Source organism: Garra rufa, chromosome 18 (genome assembly GCF_049309525.1).
Source record: "Garra rufa chromosome 18, GarRuf1.0, whole genome shotgun sequence".
NCBI lineage: Eukaryota > Metazoa > Chordata > Actinopteri > Cypriniformes > Cyprinidae > Garra > Garra rufa.
Window position 1 is genome coordinate 30402700 of NC_133378.1, and position 18159 is coordinate 30420858.

Here is an 18159-nt window from a genome sequence, read left to right on the forward strand (position 1 = left end):
GCCTACCATTTTTATGCTTTTGAAAACAAAATGTACCAACACTTTAGTTGGTGTGTTGCAATAACAGATACACAGACAAGATGGCTAGACATCTGTCTGAATATAAAATAACCACAACAACTGACTTGTGTAACAAGCTGAGGCAATCAAGTAAAAAAGTGTTTTGCTAAATTACACATAAGAAGAACAATTATATTATAGGAAAATTATGTAATGAATTGTGTCATCTTTGCCCTTATGAAATTGTAATTAACCATGGTTTTATTATAGTAGAAGTGTAGTAAAGGTTTTTTTGCCGCATTGTTTACCATTGGTAAACAATACATAGTTTTACTACAAATGCTATGGGTAAACTATGGTTAGCACAGCAAAATGCATGGTTTAACTATAGTTGTAGTTGTAAATGATTAGAAATAATAATTGTTGTTTTTACCATACAGGTGCAATGGAAGGATGTCTTGTGAGCTAAATGCTAAAAATTCTGCCTACTCTGATCCATCTCAGTGTGTCTTAAAATACTTGGAAGTGATGTACAGTTGTATAGGGGTACACTGGAAAACTCTAAATAAATCTACAGGAGTACATCTGAAAGGAAATGTTTACACAAGTTCATATGTTGGTGTATTTACATTGTAAATTAGTTGTATGTGTGTGCTTGAATTTATGATGGTTTATGTGTATAATGTGACTGCATACATTCTATGATTATATAATATCCTATTTTACTGCTTTGTTGTGATCAAAATATCCAGAAAAGCTTTTTCTGTTGTGTTTTTTTAGAACTTTCCCCTCACTGTTTTCTGTGTTCATCCGAGATGGTCCTGTAAAAGTTTTTACCAATTCTTATTTTTTTGGAGGCTCACAAACAGTACATAATTTCTAACACTTTCTTCTTCGGTTAAAGTCTAAGTATCCTCTTATGTTACTAAAAATGTTGTTACTAAAAGTAAAAGTAAAACTAAAAGTGATGTTACATTTTCTGATAAAAAATATCAGTTTTATAGTCCATTGAATCAAGGCCCAGACTGCTGCAAGGAAGAGGAAGTATGAGTAAGACTCATGTGACCCTATTATTCACTTTGGTTGGTCATAAACGTAAGTGTTTCATGAACCAGTAGGCTAAATATCATTTGTTATGTCCTTATGTTCTTGAATACTAAGCATTCTTGATTATTAAGTTAGATGTTTTGATCATCAGTGTTGGGAAGGTTACTTTGAAAATGTAGATGATAGATTTCAAATTACCCTATTTAAAAATGTAATAAGTAGTGTAACTATTTCAATTACTTTATTAAAGGGGTCCTATTATGCTTTTTCACTTTTTGAATTTTAGCCAGTGTGTGGTGTGTATGTTTGGGCACAAAAAACTTCTACAAAGTTACAAGTCTTAAAGTACACCCATACAGTGTACATAGCGTCACTATAGTGAAGTTCAGCTGGTTTCGGCCATGTAAATAATTAAATAAATTAGCTCAATAATGATAATATCATGTATCGGTGATCTTGCAGGCTGACGATAGGACCAACAATACTGTAGAATTCTATTTACTTACTAATTATGCATAATTAGTTGTTATTATAAGAGTTAGTGTGTAATGTGTAAGGGCACCTTAAAATAAAGTGTTACCTAATTAAATTTATATTTTAAATAAATTACAATGTTCCCCTGTTCATCATACATTAGACATAGTTTTGGCTTCATTAAAAAAATAAGAACAAAAATGTCATTGAGATTCTGAGTAAAACACTGAACCAACTTTATAAAGGTGTTGAAAATCAATCCAAGTGCAAAAAAAAAAAAAACTCATCTGTGAGGGACACTCACATTTAGTATGTTTAAACTTTAGAATGATTCTTCATAGTTGTGTAAGACTTGGGATACATAAATGTCCTTGCTGCATTAATGTGACATTTTACATGTAATGGCTATCACTCATGAAATTGTGATCATTAACATCAGTTGTTGTGTTTCAGAGGAAGTTTTTTGTACCCATAATACTTTCTCTTCCTCACAGCAATCTGAATTTGTTTACTGGTATTATTAATATAAATTTCACTTTTATTATTTTCTGTAGCATAAGGGGGCACGCACATAAAGCCACTGGTCACACTGGTTCTTATTTTGCTTGATATTTAAATACAGACGTGTCAAAATGCAGCCTGGGCCAGTATTGACGTAAGCAGTCTATTATGTCTTAAGTGAAAGTAAACAGCTGGATATGTGTCAGTATGTTGGGGAAAGCACAAAACAAAACAGAAAGCACTTTTCAGCATATTTTGATCAAAACAAAGCAGTAAAATAGGATACAATGAAAATTATAAAACCTGTTCAGTCAGTTACTTCAATAAAAAAGAAAGTATGGTTCATTTTTATAGGTACATTTGGATTTTACAGTTTCTGAGATTCTCAACTCCCATATCCACATTTGTTATCTACAATAAAGAATGATGGGTCTGTGTTTTCTATAAATACCATGTGCACATGTGTCTCCTTAAGAATATTCTTTCGTTTTCTTATTTTTCTTCTCTTCACACATTCAACATGCTAGCGCAAAAGTTAAGCTGGATCATTTGTAAGTATTGATTTAGAATCAGTTCAACTTCATTGATGTAGTTTTTTCAGTTTTTAATTTTGTTTTAATTGATTTTGATTTTCAGTGCTGCTGTTTCTGTGTCAACATGGTAAGTATGGCTAACAACTGAATCATTTACATTTTACTATATCATCTTGCCTAAACAACATATTTTCTCTCTGCAGGAGTAGTAGCAGAAATAACAATGTTGATATGTGAAGGAGGATCTGCGTTCCTCAGCTGTGGTGAGTAATTTAAAGTGACATTCTTTGGTCTACTGTGCCCAAACAAGACATATGAGAGAGACAGGAAGCAATAGAGAAAACCTTACCACAATTCATTGTTCTTTTTTTTTTTTTTTTTTTTTTGCATTTGTCAGATGTGGGATTCATAAAGGTTGTCGAAGCCAACTACGGACGGACTGATAGTGCAACATGCGTTATTGGGAAACCAGCTAGTCAGATCTCAAATACGCACTGCTTCCAAGAATTAAGCCTCTATACGTTGTCCACTAGGTAGGATCGACAGATAGAGGAAAAAAAATATTTTATTATATATATATATATATATATATATATATATACTATTTTCAGGTACTTGTCATTGTCTGTCTATGAAACAGGTGTAATGGAAGAAACAACTGTCCTATTACTGCAGCAAACTCAGTTTTCTCTGATCCTTGTGATGTGACGTATAAATACCTAAATGTGACTTATGACTGTCTCCCAGCAAGTAAGCCAGTTGTTTTATACATACAATTTCCATTTTGATGTAAGTAGATTATTAATGACAAATTTCTTTAATGTTCTCCTTAAATATCTACAACTGGTAGTGACTGTTAATATTACTGCCTTCTGTTCGTATTTTCCCCCAAACTAATTCTAGGAACAAGTGCAACCTGTGAAAATACCCAAAGCGTCATTGTCTGTTGTAAGATTTATCTTTTCTTTCTGGATCAGTCAAGCTACACTACATGATGGCAGAAATTAGAAATTTGCTGTTTTTGTGTTTCAAAAGCTACAGGTGTCATTTCTGTTGATCATGCCAATTACGGACGGCGGGATCTTGTAACCTGCCCTAATAGATTAGCAACAACACCACACTGTTACTCTCCTCAGACCCTCAGCCTGCGTTCCAGGTACAGCAGATACACTTCATATAGAGTCACTAACACACATACACATACAGTAAGCGTTCAATCTTAAACTGGTTTGACAAAATATACCAAAAATACATAGGAGATTATTAGAGATGGATGATATACCAGTAGACACTAAATTGGTAGGATTTTGTCAGTTGCTAGATATTTTGGATTATCATCTCTACAGTGGTTACGGTCATGTGACAAAGTGCTGCGCCATCACAAGCGTTAATCATTATGCCTTGTGGTTTAAAACCAAGTGATTTTCCAGTGGTTTAAAACCATTCAAGTGCAATGAGCAGTAAAAAGAGTCCACATTTCAGAGATTTTTTTGTGTGCATGCACTTAAAGCCACTGGTCATACTACTTATTGAGCTTGATGTTCAAATACATGGCCAATACTGATGTAAGCACAGTCTATTATGTCTAAAGAGAAAGTAAACAGCTGGATGAAAAGCGGATATGTGTCAATAAGCCTAAGCCGTAAGCTTAAGCCTGATATACTGTCCATCGTTCTATCATCACTTTTGTGGTGTTATCCTCACATTGCGGTGCTAAACTTGTGTGAAACAATATGTTGTTCGATTTTTACAGCTCATATGTGTTTTGGACAGTCACAGAAAAATCTGAAAATCCATTCTGGAAAACTTGATAGTACAGTCTTGCAATATATAATATGAGGTTGTGCAATACTAGAGCCTATACACTGCAAAAAGTTTTCCCCAGTTGCAACTTAAAAACTTAAATTAAAATTAATTAAAAACTAAAATTTTAAGGCAGCTGCTGAACTTAAGTTTTTAAGTTGAAACTGGTGAAAACTTTTTACAGTGTATGTAAACAGGTCATGAGCTGAGCTGGTCTAATGAATGACACTGTCACAGCAAATATGCAAATAAGAACCATAACCATTTTGTGATATAAGATTTTGGTCATATTACCTATGCCTAGAGACAATGTACATTTAGTCAGTCATTATCCTGTGTATTAAATACACAGACATAAAAATGATTTGATTATGTGAGAGAAACAGACTACATAGTGATATATAAAGTAAGCTTTGTAAGTGATAAAAATAATATTTTTGATGCTGTTGTTTTTTTAACCTCTTAAGGTGTAATGGGAGGAAGTCTTGTCAACTAAATGCTTCAAATTCTCTCTACACTGAACCGTGTCGGCGTGTCTATAAGTATCTAGAAGTGACATTCAACTGTATATAACTTTGTGACTATCCTGCCACATATTTATATATGTACTTTATATATTTTGTGTGTGTTTTAAATGAAATTGGTCTTTACTGTATGTGCTAAAAAGCATCATGTAATCTGTATACGGCCATATGTTTCCTGTCCTGTGATGGACTTTCATGTTGTAGTTCTTGTCTAAATTTCTTGTGCCGGTTTGTAGTCCTTCTGTAGTTTATTTTCTGATTGGTTCTCTTTGATTCTCTCTCCAGGTGTGTCCTATTATCTTTGTTAGTCTGTTTGTATAAATAGCCCTTGTGTTTCCCATGTTTCTTTGTCAGTTGTTACATGTACCTGTTTCTTGTTCTGGTTATGTTGTTCTTATTAAAATTCCCACACTTACATCCATTGTTCTGTGTGCCATTCTTTGGTTCCCTTGTTACACATACTGATTTGATGAGTCTTTCAAACTAAACAAGCCTCTTCTCACACAAACACTTTTCTATTGGGCCTGTTGTTTGAAAGCAGAACATGGTCAAACTGCAACATAAACAGCATTATAAAACTCTCTTGGCTGTACTTAACTGTACTTTCTTTTGTTACTTTATCTACAGTCAACAGATGGTGAGGGATCTGCTACATTTGTTATCAATCTTATTTGCAATGAGGAAGTAAGCTGTTGTCTGTGACTGTAAGAAACTGCAGTAAATGGTAAAACCATTTAGTAAAACTAGTAACTGGTTTCATGCCTTTTTCTCACTTTAGTTTAAGTGAACTTGCAAGTGTGAACAGTTCTGTTGAATTGTAGATAGATGTTTCTCTACTCTTCTCCAAGTACTGTAAGTATCAGACATACTGAAGGTTATATTCCATATTGTATGATTTTAACCTTTTTTAATTTTAAATAGGGTAACTTGCAATCTGTAACCTATTACATTTCCAAAATATCCTAACACTGATGATCAAAACATCTATATAAATAATCAAGAATGCTCAGTACTCAAGAACATAAGGACATAACATATGAGATTTCCTGGTTCATAAAACACTTAATGTTTATGACCAACCAAAGTTAATAATAGAGTCATATGAGTTTTACCCATAATACTTTCTCTTTCTCTTTCTCGCAGCAATCTGAATTAGTTTACTGGTATTATTAATATGAATTTCTTGCCAACTTCATTGATGTGAAACTTGCCAACAAGCACATTATTAAGAAAGGCCATTTGCAAAAAACCCTTATACTCACTTCTGCTATGGATGAAGCTGCATTAGGAACGATTTGCACGAACATAGACCCATATGTAGATCGGAATCGGTGCTTTCCTTTTAAAAACGAAAGTAACGTTAATCCTCTGCGTCTTCAGCGACTCAGACTCAGACTCAGAGGCCGGCTCGCGTTCCTCTGGCGGCGAAGCCAACTCACGTTCCTCCACTGCACGGGCCTGGCCCGCCATCCCTCCCCCTGATTCACCTTCCACCGTTCCTCCTCCCTCCAGATGGTTTGTTTTGTTTTTTTTCGTTGGAAACTTCTGGAAGCCGTTCTCTAGAGGGGGGGTAATGTCATGATCTGGGCTGTGGGGTTTTCCCTCAGCCACCTGAGGTCGCTGTTCCCCTTGCACTGCACTTCCCTGATCGTTCACTCCTGTCTTGTCATTAGCACTCATCATTACACTCACACCTGTTCACTATTATCCGGACTATAAGAACTCTCATTTTCCACTCATCATTCTGGTTGCATTACATGTTTTTGTGTATCCTGTCTGTGTGTGTGAGATCCCGGCTCTAGACCTTGTCCTTGTTTTGTTCTTCTGAGTTTATGTGGTGTTCTGGCCGTGTTGGCTTTTTGTTGTGTTTGTTTATTTGTTTTATTAAACTTCTTCTTCCCTGCATCTTGGACCCTGACCTCATTGTTTCACGTGACACAAACAAGCCTCTTTTCACACTAACACTTTTCTAGGCCTGTTGTTTGAAAAACATTTTTTTCGCCATCCAAAAAATGAAAATCTGCACCCTCTCCATACACACTGATGCCATTTGACCAATGATAAGACATGACATTACATCTGTCTAATTAGGTTTGCTGATAATGCTTTTAAATGTATTATCATTTTGTGATTTGTTTTTCTTGAAAAGTGCTACATTTCTAATATGAACAACCAGTGATTACTTGTGTTAAGTGTTATACACATAAAAAACTAAGGATCTCTTAAGAAATATACTCTGCTACAAACTAGTTGTTTACCTGAAACAAACCGCTAGATGAAGAAACATCTGAGGTCAAAGCATGAATGTATAAGATCACACTCAGCTATCAGAGAAAGAAGCCTTTGTATATTGTGTTTTATACATGCTGCAATATTAGGAAACAATGAAATAAGAAGTAAACAAATAAGGTACTGTTTTATAAAATTATGCTGTGATCCTTAAGGTTTCAGGGTTCGGGAGGTTATGAACTGTAACTACTCTCTTTTGTTACTTTGTTATCTGCAGTCAACAGATAGACATTTGTTATCTACCATATTTTGCAAGAAAGGCTGTTGTCTGTGACTGTGAGAAACTGGTAAATGGTAAAACTATTTGTTACAAACCAATGTGTTTATGACTATAAACATTATAAACATTAAAATATCAAGCAGTGTAAGGGAAGAAGCCTGAAGAATCCTTTTTTTCCAGAAATGGTTGCTGAGTTCTTTATTCCCGCCTTTTTGTTTTTCAAATCTATCAAATCTATCTAACTGTCAAAGTCACCTCATTATTTCTTATTCAGTGTTGGCAAGTCTGCGGCTTTTCTGTGGAATTGGGCTACTTTAACACTGTTGCCGCTGGTTGTTTTTCATGTCCGCGGGTTGAAGCAACCCTAATAAAGTGATATTTAGCACCTGAAACATGAGTTTTGGGGTAGTTTTGATTAACAGTTAGGTGGCTTTTGCTGTGAAAACCTGGCAACCCTGAGCTCAGTTATCCAATTACACAGACTGTCAACACAGTAACTAGTTAGTAATGCATTACAGTAATATTATTACTTTCCCTGGTAACCTGTAGTAGTGTAAGTGGTAACTAATTACTAATAAAGTAAATTTAAGTAATAATATTACAGTTACCATTTAAAAAATGGCTAGTTACTAGTTACTGTTTTGTCACAATTGCTTGTGATTTGAAATTTAAAAAATTAAATCATCCCCAACAATTTTCATAATGCTGTGTTTGTATGCACTTGATGGCACCAACGCAGCAAGCTAGCTTCATCAGAAGATAGAAAATCCGACATCATATAGCAGCTGGAAATACAGCCATTTTTAATTTTTTTGTAGAGAGAAAGAAAGACAAATACATCATTATCACATGTAAATTGTGTAGTGGTACCAAGACTTTGTCTACTGCGATTGTCAACATGTTTGGTTGGTTCTACCTGCTTGTGCCCTGTTGCAGATTTCGCTATGCTGCTGCTTTATTAAACAACACAAGTTGTTCAAAAATTGTGGCTTGTCATTAGTTTGAGCCAGTTGTACTCTTCATTTGTCTCTCATTTTTACTCTTCATTGTAGCTTTCATGGATTCAGAGACAAAAACAAATTTTTTGCAGGTGTAATGGAAAAGTAATGTAACCACCCTGTTGGAAAAAAAACAGCTGATTTAAACTGGTCCTTAATTGATCATAAACTGGTTTAAGCAGGTTATAAGCTGGTTTAAGATGTCATGTGCTGGTCCTAAGCAACTAGCGCCTGCTCAGGACTCATGACCAACTAAGGACCAGCTTAAACCAGCTGCCATGTTTTAAATCATGCCTAACCAGAATATGGTGCTCTTTTTCAACAGGGTAGTAGTGTAACTGGGAGTAATAAGTAAAATAATATTTTGAAAGTAACTACTGAGTAATATATTAAATTTTTTGAGTAACACTGCTCTCTGCACATAATTAAAAAAAAAAAAAATGTCTATAAATTTTAACCTGTAACTGCTATCCTATCAATCCTGCCTTTTTCTCGCTTTAGTTTAACTGAACATGTAAGTGTGAACAGTTTTGTTCAGTTATGTGTGCTACTCTTCTCCTCTAAGTACAGTATGTATCAGACATATTGAATTTTATAATCCATATTGTACAATTTTTACATGAAATCAGATTTTTTTCAAATAAGCTATCCCATGCTTTCCATGAATATATTACTTTTTCTTTTCTGTGAACGACTCACATACTTTCCATTTTTGAAAACTGTTCCCCTGAGTGAGCTGTAGTTTGTCCCAAGGTGTTTTCTCCATTTCTTTTACTTGATGGAGTGTGAGTTCCTCAACACTGTTTGGGTCTAAAATACACTTAATATTCAGTAATATTAGCGATCTGACCCTGCTAAAACTATTTTTTTTTGACCCTGCTAAAACTATTGGATGATTAGAACTGCTTGCAGCTGAATTGAACTTTAAAGTTGATGAACTTTACACAGTTATTGGGCTGAATAATGACACTAGAAGTTTCCACAGTTTGCTATATGTATTGTGCAAAATGCTATCGAAAGAAAGGTGACTTGACTTTAATATTATTATGTAAAGTCCATGCAATCATGTCAGAAAAAAAGTGTTGCTTATTAGAATCTTGATTGTTTTGCAAGATTTCACCTATTTCTGCCCTTGTGACCTATAGTAAACAGACAATGATGATGATGGGTCTGTGTTGCTATAAATACCACGTGCACATGTGTCATCTTTAGAGAATTCTAGAGGCTTCCTTCTGTTCACACATTCAACATGCTGGTGCAAAAGCTAAGCTGGATCATTTGTAAGTATTGATTTAGAACCAGTTCAGCTTGCATGATTTCAAATGTTCAGTTCAGTGTTTTAATTTGTTTCTATTTGATTTTGATTTTCAGTGCTGCTTTTTCTGTGTCGACATGGTAAGAATGAATATTTGATGTTTATCTGCTTACCCCCAGGGCATCCAGGATGTAGGTGACTTTGTTTCTTTAGCAGAACACAAACGAAGATTTTTAGCTAAAACCGGTGCAGTCTGTCAGCCAAATAATGGGAGTGGATGGGCACCAAACCTTTAAAAGTAAAAAAAAAAAACATGCACAGACAAATCCAAATTACACCCTGTGACTCGTGACGATACATTAATGTCCTAAGATACGAAACGATAAATTTTTGCGAGAAACTGAACAGTATTTATATCATTTTTACTTTTGATACACAGCCACGTCCATCTCTCCTAAACACAAGCTCATCATCCGGCTCATGACATGTGTAACGCTCTGGCGTAGAATACGCAAACGCCGGAAGCGATCTGTCGCGTGTATACGAAACTCATTGTTTACACGGAGCACAGAGATTGGGTATAGTGGATTGATGGGTATAGTGGCTATTCAAAATGGTAATTACTTGTGCTTATCCTGATTGTTCAAACAGATTTAAAGCTAAAAGATTACGTTTGCTTGCGCAAACTCATCCGGGACTTTTCACCGGTTTTCCCATACGGCATTTGCGTATACTACGACAGAGCGCGTGCACATGTCACGAGCCGAATGATAAACTCGTGCTCAGGACAGATGGACATTGCTGTGTATCAAATGTAAAAAATGATATAAATACTGTTCAGTTTCCCACAAAAACCGATCGTTTTGTGTTTGTCACAGTTCTGTCAGTTTTTGTCATTGGTTTATCCCAATTGTCTTCCCCTATCGATCTGTGTGTAATGGTTTAACCCTCATCACCGTCATCTGTTTCACCTGTGTGTAATTATCAGTTTGCTTTATAAGTCAGTCTCTGTTTTCAGTTCCCTGTCGGTCATTAAACGTTTGATGTACGTGTGTGGATGTTCCTGTTTGTTCCTGCTTGTTCCTGCCTGTTTCTCCGAATATATATTAAAAGATAGTGTTTATTGTGATATCGTCTCTCGTCTTGTCCGTCCAGCACGCACCCGTAACAGAACGACCAACCGCAACAGTTCACGGCGTTTACCCCCTGCGTTTTGTTTCCGTTTTGTATCAGTGTTTGTTTTGTTTTTTCCCTATGGAACCCGCCGTCAGAATCATTCTTCTGGAGCAGGGGAATCGCTCTCTCGTGGACCACACCAGAGACTTCGTGCAACTTGTACCATTCACGCACTACCCGGACAGCTGCTTATGCACGTTTTATCGTAAGGGACTCAAAGATACCATCAAGGCGCAGCTGTCCGGGGAGGGTCCGCGAGAGAGCATCGCCGATTTCATCGAGTGGGTGCTGGTGTCCAGTAGAGCTTCGTTGACCGCGGAGGATGACACCAGCCCCACTCAAGACCCAGAGCCCAGCCCACCATCACCCCGACACGCGGAGTTGGAGCCCGAGCGCACCGCGGAGGAGGAACTAGAGCCGCGAACGACAGAGCCAGAGTCCTCCACGGATGATCAGGTGAGTGAGCCGACCTCTACTACCGCGACGGTGGATTATGACGTGGAGCAAGTGAGGGCAACGGAGAGCCCTACCCACTGCACCACCGCTGAGGGTGAGATGGACACTAACTCTGGGAATTTAATTGACTTTTCTGAAACTATAGACGATAATTCAGATTTTTTTTCGGAACCATTGGTCTGCCTGGCATTCCCACCCACCCGCCCTCTTCTGTGTGTCTCTGGATCTGTCTGGTCTCCGCTGGTTCCGCCCAGCCATCCTGAATCCCTGCTGGTTCCGCCCAGCCGTCCTGAATCTTCGCTGTTTCTGTCCAGTCGTCCTGAGTCATCGCAGGTTTCGCCCGGTCTTCCAGAATCGCCGCTGTCCCCTGACAGCCCCTCAGCTCACCCTCAGCCCAACACATGTGCAGTGGGCTCGCCGCGGGGCTGCCAGTCTCCAACGGCGTCACGGCTGGAGGATCCCTCAGCTCCGCCACCAGCCTCAGAGTCCAGGACTCCGCCTCGGCCCTTCGACCCCGCGGTTCCACCACGGCCCTCGACGCCCTCCTCTCCACCGTCGCCCGTCGATCCACCAGCTCCACCGGGCTCCATCGTCCTTTCGGCTCCGCCCTGGTCAGTCGTCACCCCATCGTCACCTCAGGACTCTGCTCCTCCGGCTGCACCTCGTCACGCCGTCCCACCGGCTCCTTGGGACTCCTCCTTCCTGCGGGCACAGCCTCCATCCTCTGTCGCTCCGGCTCCGCCGCGGATCTCCGGAACTCCGCCTCCGCCTCGGGCGCCAGGGCCTTTCGTTCCACCTTGGCCCTCCGGATCCTCGGCGTCACCCCGGACCATCGGCTCTCCATCTCCGCCTCGGGCTCCTCCGCCACCAGCTCCGCCTCTGTCGGTCGGCCCCATGGAGTCGCCAGCCAATTCTCCACCATGGCTCCTCCCTCCGTCGGCTCCACCATGGGTCGACATCACGGCTGCTCTCTGGGTCTGGCTCAACCTCTCCTGCTCCGGTTCCCTCCTGTGTCCTCCCTGGCTCCTCCCACCATCGTCGCCCCCTTGGACTGTCTTGTTTACCACCTGGACTTTTGTTTTGGCCCCCCTCCCGGGGTTGCGTCCTCAACCCAAGCCGCCTCCATTATTGACTCTGTTCCGTTTTTGTCTCCCCTCTCGTCTGTTTCGTTTTTCCCGTCTACGGCGCGAGGACGCGCCTATGCGGAGGGGGGTGTAATGTCACAGTTCTGTCAGTTTTTGTCTTTGGTTTATCCCAATTGTCTTCCCCTGTCGATCTGTGTGTAATGGTTTAACCCTCATCACCGTCATCTGTTTCACCTGTGTGTAATTATCAGTTTGCTTTATAAGTCAGTCTCTGTTTTCAGTTCCCTGTCGGTCGTTAAACGTTTGATGTACGTGTGTGGATGTTCCTGTTTGTTCCTGCTTGTTCCTGCCTGTTTCTCCGAATATATATTAAAAGATAGTGTTTATTGTGATATCGTCTCTCGTCTTGTCCGTCCAGCACGCACCCGTAACAGTGTCTTAGGACATCAATGTATCGTCACGAGTGTAATTTGGATTTGTCTGTGCATGTTTTTTTTTTTTTTACTTTTAAAGGTCTGGATCCCATCCACTCCCATTATTTGGCTGACAGACTGCACCAGTTTTAGCTAAAAATCTTTGTGTTCTGCTGAAGAAACACCTACATCTTGGATGCCCTGTGGGTAAGCAGACAAACATCAAATTTTCATTTTTGGGTGAACTGTCCCTTTAAATGTAAGCAATTTTATATTCTTGCTTGTTTCCTCCCTGCAGAAGTAGAAGCAAAGTCAGTAAGGATGGTGGCCTGTGAAGGACAAAAACTGGACCTTCACTGTGGTGAGTAATTCGATCATTTCTAAGTTATAGTTTTTGCCTTTTATGCCAAAATAGGACCGTATGAGAGAGACAGGAAGCAACGGAAGAGAAAAGAGGAGATGCAGGATAAAGAGGAGACCTTGAGCCTGGCCCCAAAACTTTACCACATTTCTCATTATATTTTTAAATGAATGAATGCATTAACTATTACTGTTTTTACATGTGTCAGATTCGGGATTAATAAAGGTGACTAGAGTCAACTACGGACGGACTGATCGCATAACATGCATTACTGGGAAAACAGAACTTCAAATCTCAAATACGCAATGCTCCCAAGAAACGTCTCTCCAAAGGGTGTCCACTCGGTAGGATTGACAGATAGCAGAGATTTTTTTTTTCACAATATAATATTATGCATACTTCTGCAAGACCAAGAAAAATATTCTATAAATCTATTCTTTAGTACTTGTCATTGTCTATCCATTAATCAGGTGTGATAGAAAAAAGAACTGTTCTGTTCCTGCAGAGAACAGAGTTTTCTCTGATCCTTGTGTTAATATTTACAAATACCTGGAGGTGTATTATACCTGTGTCAAAAAAGGTAAATTTTTTTAGTTGATTATTAATCATAAAATTATTTTGCTTCAGACATGCTATTTATATTATAACAAATAATAATCTTTGTTGTTGTTTTTTTTACTTTATTAGATGCAGCAACCAAAAAACATATCAATAAGTCTCATCCTGTTTCGGTGTCCATAAGTACCTGGAAGTGACATACAGCTACTCTTTCACATCAATGTATTTTATGTTTGGTGTGAAATGAAAACCGTCTCTATTATAGATGGTAGATGCTTCTAATCTTGTTTTTGTAAAAAGAGACAAAAAACATGTTTAGTGGGGCTTAGAATGAAAACTAATAATAACTCGTTAACCTGTAATTTCACAGCTTACATATTTATTAGGAACGATTGAATGATTATGTGTCACAACAAATGGGAATAATGGGAGGAAAAATGTTTTTAAAAAGTAAAATGTCCAGATTGATCAGAGATGTTTTAGTAATGGGATATCATGACTTTCGCAATGCAAAATAAAAATAAAAAAACTAACTAAAATTACTTAATTTTCTGTATGCACAGAATAATTTCTTTTTCCTTTGTTTTTTGAGGTGCTTTTATGGGATTCTCTCTGTCAGACACCCTGTCTCTGTCTCTCTGTTAGACGCACTTTTATCTGCGTACACATGTATCTATAACGTTACTGAACATCAAACTGTATTTAAATAATAAAACACCATCTACTTTGAAAGGAAACTTAGCACCACCAAACCTTATTAATTGAAAACAATCAAGAGACTTGTTAAGAAAACAACTCAAATTCTTGAAGAATCTAGAGCTGCCTTTATTTCAGTTTTATTTCTCCTTTGTAACAATTTGTATGGTAAAAGGCACTATACAAAGAAACCTTGTGCAGTAAAACAATCTGACTTTTTTATTGACAGTCGAGAGTCCATTCATCAACAACAAATAGACTCCCAAACAGATATGCTTCATCTAAGGCATCAGATCATTTGTATTGTAATACACATTTGTGTGTGTGTGTGTGTGTGTGTGTGTGTGTGTGTGTGTGTGTTTTAAATGAAAACAGACTTCATATTAAGTTTCTTTTATTGGCTTTGATGGTTCAGTGAAGATCCTTTAACAACCATTAAAACTTTTCATCTCACTAAAGTTTCTTTATAGTGAAAAAACTGCCTTTCTATTTGTAAAATGTTATTCTCACTAAGAAACTTAGAAAAAATGGGGGGAAAAACCTTTAGGGATTCTTCTGAGAATATTCATTCACTTCTCTGTGTAAATATTTATGCACTCATTTGTAAACCATATTGATATGCTCAAAACTTTCCATTCCCATTATGAAACTAGAAAATGAAATGCACAAACTAGGGAAAATTAAATGTACAAACTAGCACCTAGAAAAAATTGTTGTGGCACAGTTAGCACTGCTTGCATCGGCACTTTGTAATAACAAAGCATGCATTAAAGAGGTCAATTTAATCCATAATGTGACCATAATGTACTTCCATGCACTAATTTTGTACTTAATATACTAAAAAGTGTTCTTAAGATAATCTTATACCATGATAGCACATCTCGAAGATGTCTATTTGATGTCTGCATTTACATCTGCGGCATGTAGTTTGCTCATCTGCAATACATCTATTGGACGTTTCCTATCAGATGTCAAATAGACGTCTATTAGATGTCTTTAAGATGTTTATGAATTAGAATGTATGTAAAACTGACATCTTACAGACATCTGCCAGACGTTTGTAGATGCTTTCCAGATCAAGAGATCTTTAACAGACATCTTGCAGATGTACGTGTGCTATCTGGGTACACTTGAACCCACTTCTACGCCGTATACCTACGTATACCCTCCACTTCACTACTGCCCACTTTATGAAATAAGTTTAGTTCAAATGTACTACAAGTGATAACTAAATACATTTTTAATACAGAGATAGTGGGTTAAATTAAAAGCACATTTTCATGTTCATGATGTCCCAAAATAGCACATTTGACTACACTTTAATATTTTAAGATTATCTAAAGTACTAAAGAATAATTTTTAGTATATTAATAAGTACAAAATTAGTGCATGAAAATACAGCACTTTAGGTAGGCTACATTATGGAAGTGCACCTGGATAGTTTGCGATTGGGGGGCACCATCTTGTGGCCATTTGCCCTCACTGTCGCTGGAGGAGAAAATGTTTCCTCTTGTTTGAAAATCTAATCGGAATGAACCTGATGTGTCACCCGCTTACTTCAGCGTTTAAAGAAAAAAAGAGATAGGTGTTCATTTGTTCCTTATTATTTATGTTATTACTTGAGGTCTATGTTTATGAATAGGGGAGAGTGGGGGCGGTTGCAACACGTTTTGCATTTCCTTTAGTTTCTCAGTGTTTGTATTAAAAAGCCAAAATTTTAATACAATAAAGCCGCATCTGTCAGCTACTCACCCATATTGCTGCAACATGTGTACATATTATAATATACGTACACTTTACACTTAAATAGACAAAGTGAAATGTCGCAACCGTCCCCACAATAGGGGACAGTTGCAACATACAATAAAATGTGTTGAAATCATTCTTAAATATAATTTTGCAATTTCTTTATTTTATTTGTTCACAGTCACGGTCTTCAATAAGGTAAATTGGCTGTAAAAAAACAAAGAATAGTAAATTAAAAACATTGTTAAGTAACAAGTACATTTTTTACCTATTCACTTAAAAAAGGGGAGATAACTAACTATTAAACGGGTTCATTAGTATTATCATTATAAAATTACAATTATGTAATGTGATGGTAAGCTTTTAAATCAATATTGTGGTAAGGGACAGCATGTTGGGATGGTTGCAACAGTGTGTTGCAACTGTCCCTACAGTGATAGCCATGATAAAAATTGGTATATTACAACATATCATTGGCACACGCTAGCCATGCCTATTAGAAACTAATAACGCACAGATTAAGAGGTTACGTTTTTGCAATTCGTCACACAAACAATTTAGAGACTATGACCAAAAATCTCATCTTTAAAAAAATTACTTTTTACCAAGAAAATGATTTTGGGTAAAAGGAATGATCGCATGTGACTGATTTCTTCCAGGAAGTAGGCTATGAGAGACCAATAAAGCATGTGCAGTATGAATATTATCACCGTATCTTATTCCTGCTTGAAGAAATAAGCAATGTTGCAACTGCCACACGTTGCAACTGTCCCCACTCTCCCCCATGTTGGGTGCTGGTACTCTTTTGAGCAGAGAAAAATGTCTTTTCAGTTTTATAATATTTTCTTGATAAATGTAAACTGGCTAAGCAATTCCTTTAAAAGGAGTAAGCTGATTACAAAATTGAAAGAGAACTTTAACTTTACAGTTTTTCTCAATTGCTTAAACACATTTCTTGAAATTATGCCTCTTATTTGCGAAACTCTAAACACAAATCCACAACTCCTAACTCATTTCCCCAAACTTCCTATATTGAGGTCAAAATGAAGCTCTCCACTCAAAACAATTCAATCTTGCTGAAAAACCAAACTTTGCTTTCAGACATGACACACAAATCCTCAAAAACAAACACACTACAACACAGTTTTACACACTGATGAGATAAATTCAAAACAATACTACCAAAACAATACAAATAAAAAACTTTTCACATGATGAACACAAATCTATTCCTTTGCAAGTGTTTTATTCCTTAATTTAATGTACTGTAGAGTACAGTACAAAACAGCAAAAAACAACAAAATAATTATTCGGCCCAGCATCCTGTCTTTGGTCTGGGACAGGCCAAAGAACCTCTTCAGCATTACAGGCTAAATTAGCCCTGGCCAGGCAGCAGGGGTAAAATCCTCTTGCATGCCCGATCCAACCCTGGCACTCATCAACTAAAATATATGAGACTGCTTGTCTTCTTGCCCTTGCTCTTCCTCTGTCTCTTCCATGTTGTTGTCGTCATCGTCCTCCTTCTCCTCCTCCTCTTCATCTTTCACCTCCTACTCTTCCTCTTCAAAATTACACATTACTGTATGTGGGATATTGATTGAAAAAGACTGGATAGGATTCACAGTTACACTTGTACTAGTGGTCTGACAAAAAATAAAAAAATAAAATAAAAGCACACAACGTCATTGTGAAACAGAAAAAAAAGAAATATGGGCACAAAGGTGAAAATAAAAATAAGAAAGTCCACTGTCAGAATTTGTAACTCCTGTGTTGTCCTCTGTCTATATGCTTTCCAATGGAAGGTTCATGAGATGTACCTTTGATCTATTTCAGAGAACTGCTTTATCATTGGTTGATCTATATTACAGTTTTTTCCAATTGCTAACACACTAAAATGACATGCACAGCACAATTATTTAAACTGACACACAGAGAACAAAACTTCTTCTCAAGTCTCCAAAAGTCTAAACACATTTTCTGCTTTACACACATTTTGCAATTCAAAATGACACTTTTCAAATGCA

The 18159-nt window shown here is 37.5% G+C and overlaps 2 protein-coding genes across 2 annotated transcripts in view; both read left to right on the top strand.

The window, feature by feature from the left end:
* Positions 1–2498: 2498 nt before the first annotated feature.
* LOC141290818 (L-rhamnose-binding lectin CSL2-like) lies at positions 2499–5284 on the top strand. The gene is made up of 8 exons (XM_073822945.1): positions 2499–2573; positions 2659–2682; positions 2759–2818; positions 2953–3088; positions 3196–3305; positions 3459–3503; positions 3591–3711; positions 4826–5284. Exons 1-8 carry the CDS (start codon positions 2543–2545, stop codon positions 4929–4931), a joined length of 633 nt encoding a protein of 210 aa, XP_073679046.1. The 5' UTR covers positions 2499–2542; the 3' UTR covers positions 4932–5284.
* Positions 5285–9638: 4354 nt separating this feature from the next.
* The window catches only part of LOC141290594 (L-rhamnose-binding lectin CSL1-like), a 28764-nt gene continuing 20243 nt past the window's right edge, over positions 9639–18159 (top strand). Inside the window, 1 exon segment of the mRNA XM_073822709.1 lies at positions 9639–9669. Within this exon segment, the coding sequence (XP_073678810.1) occupies positions 9639–9669 (31 nt within the window).

Bases quoted from the DNA above. Each gene is read 5' to 3' on its own strand.
- LOC141290818 (XM_073822945.1), top strand. From the start codon at position 2,543: ATGCTAGCGCAAAAGTTAAGCTGGATCATTT. The intron at 2,683-2,758 runs GTAAGTATGGCT...TTCTCTCTGCAG, and splicing joins GCTGTTTCTGTGTCAACATG to GAGTAGTAGCAGAAATAACA. The intron at 3,089-3,195 runs GTAGGATCGACA...TCTATGAAACAG, and splicing joins CTCTATACGTTGTCCACTAG to GTGTAATGGAAGAAACAACT.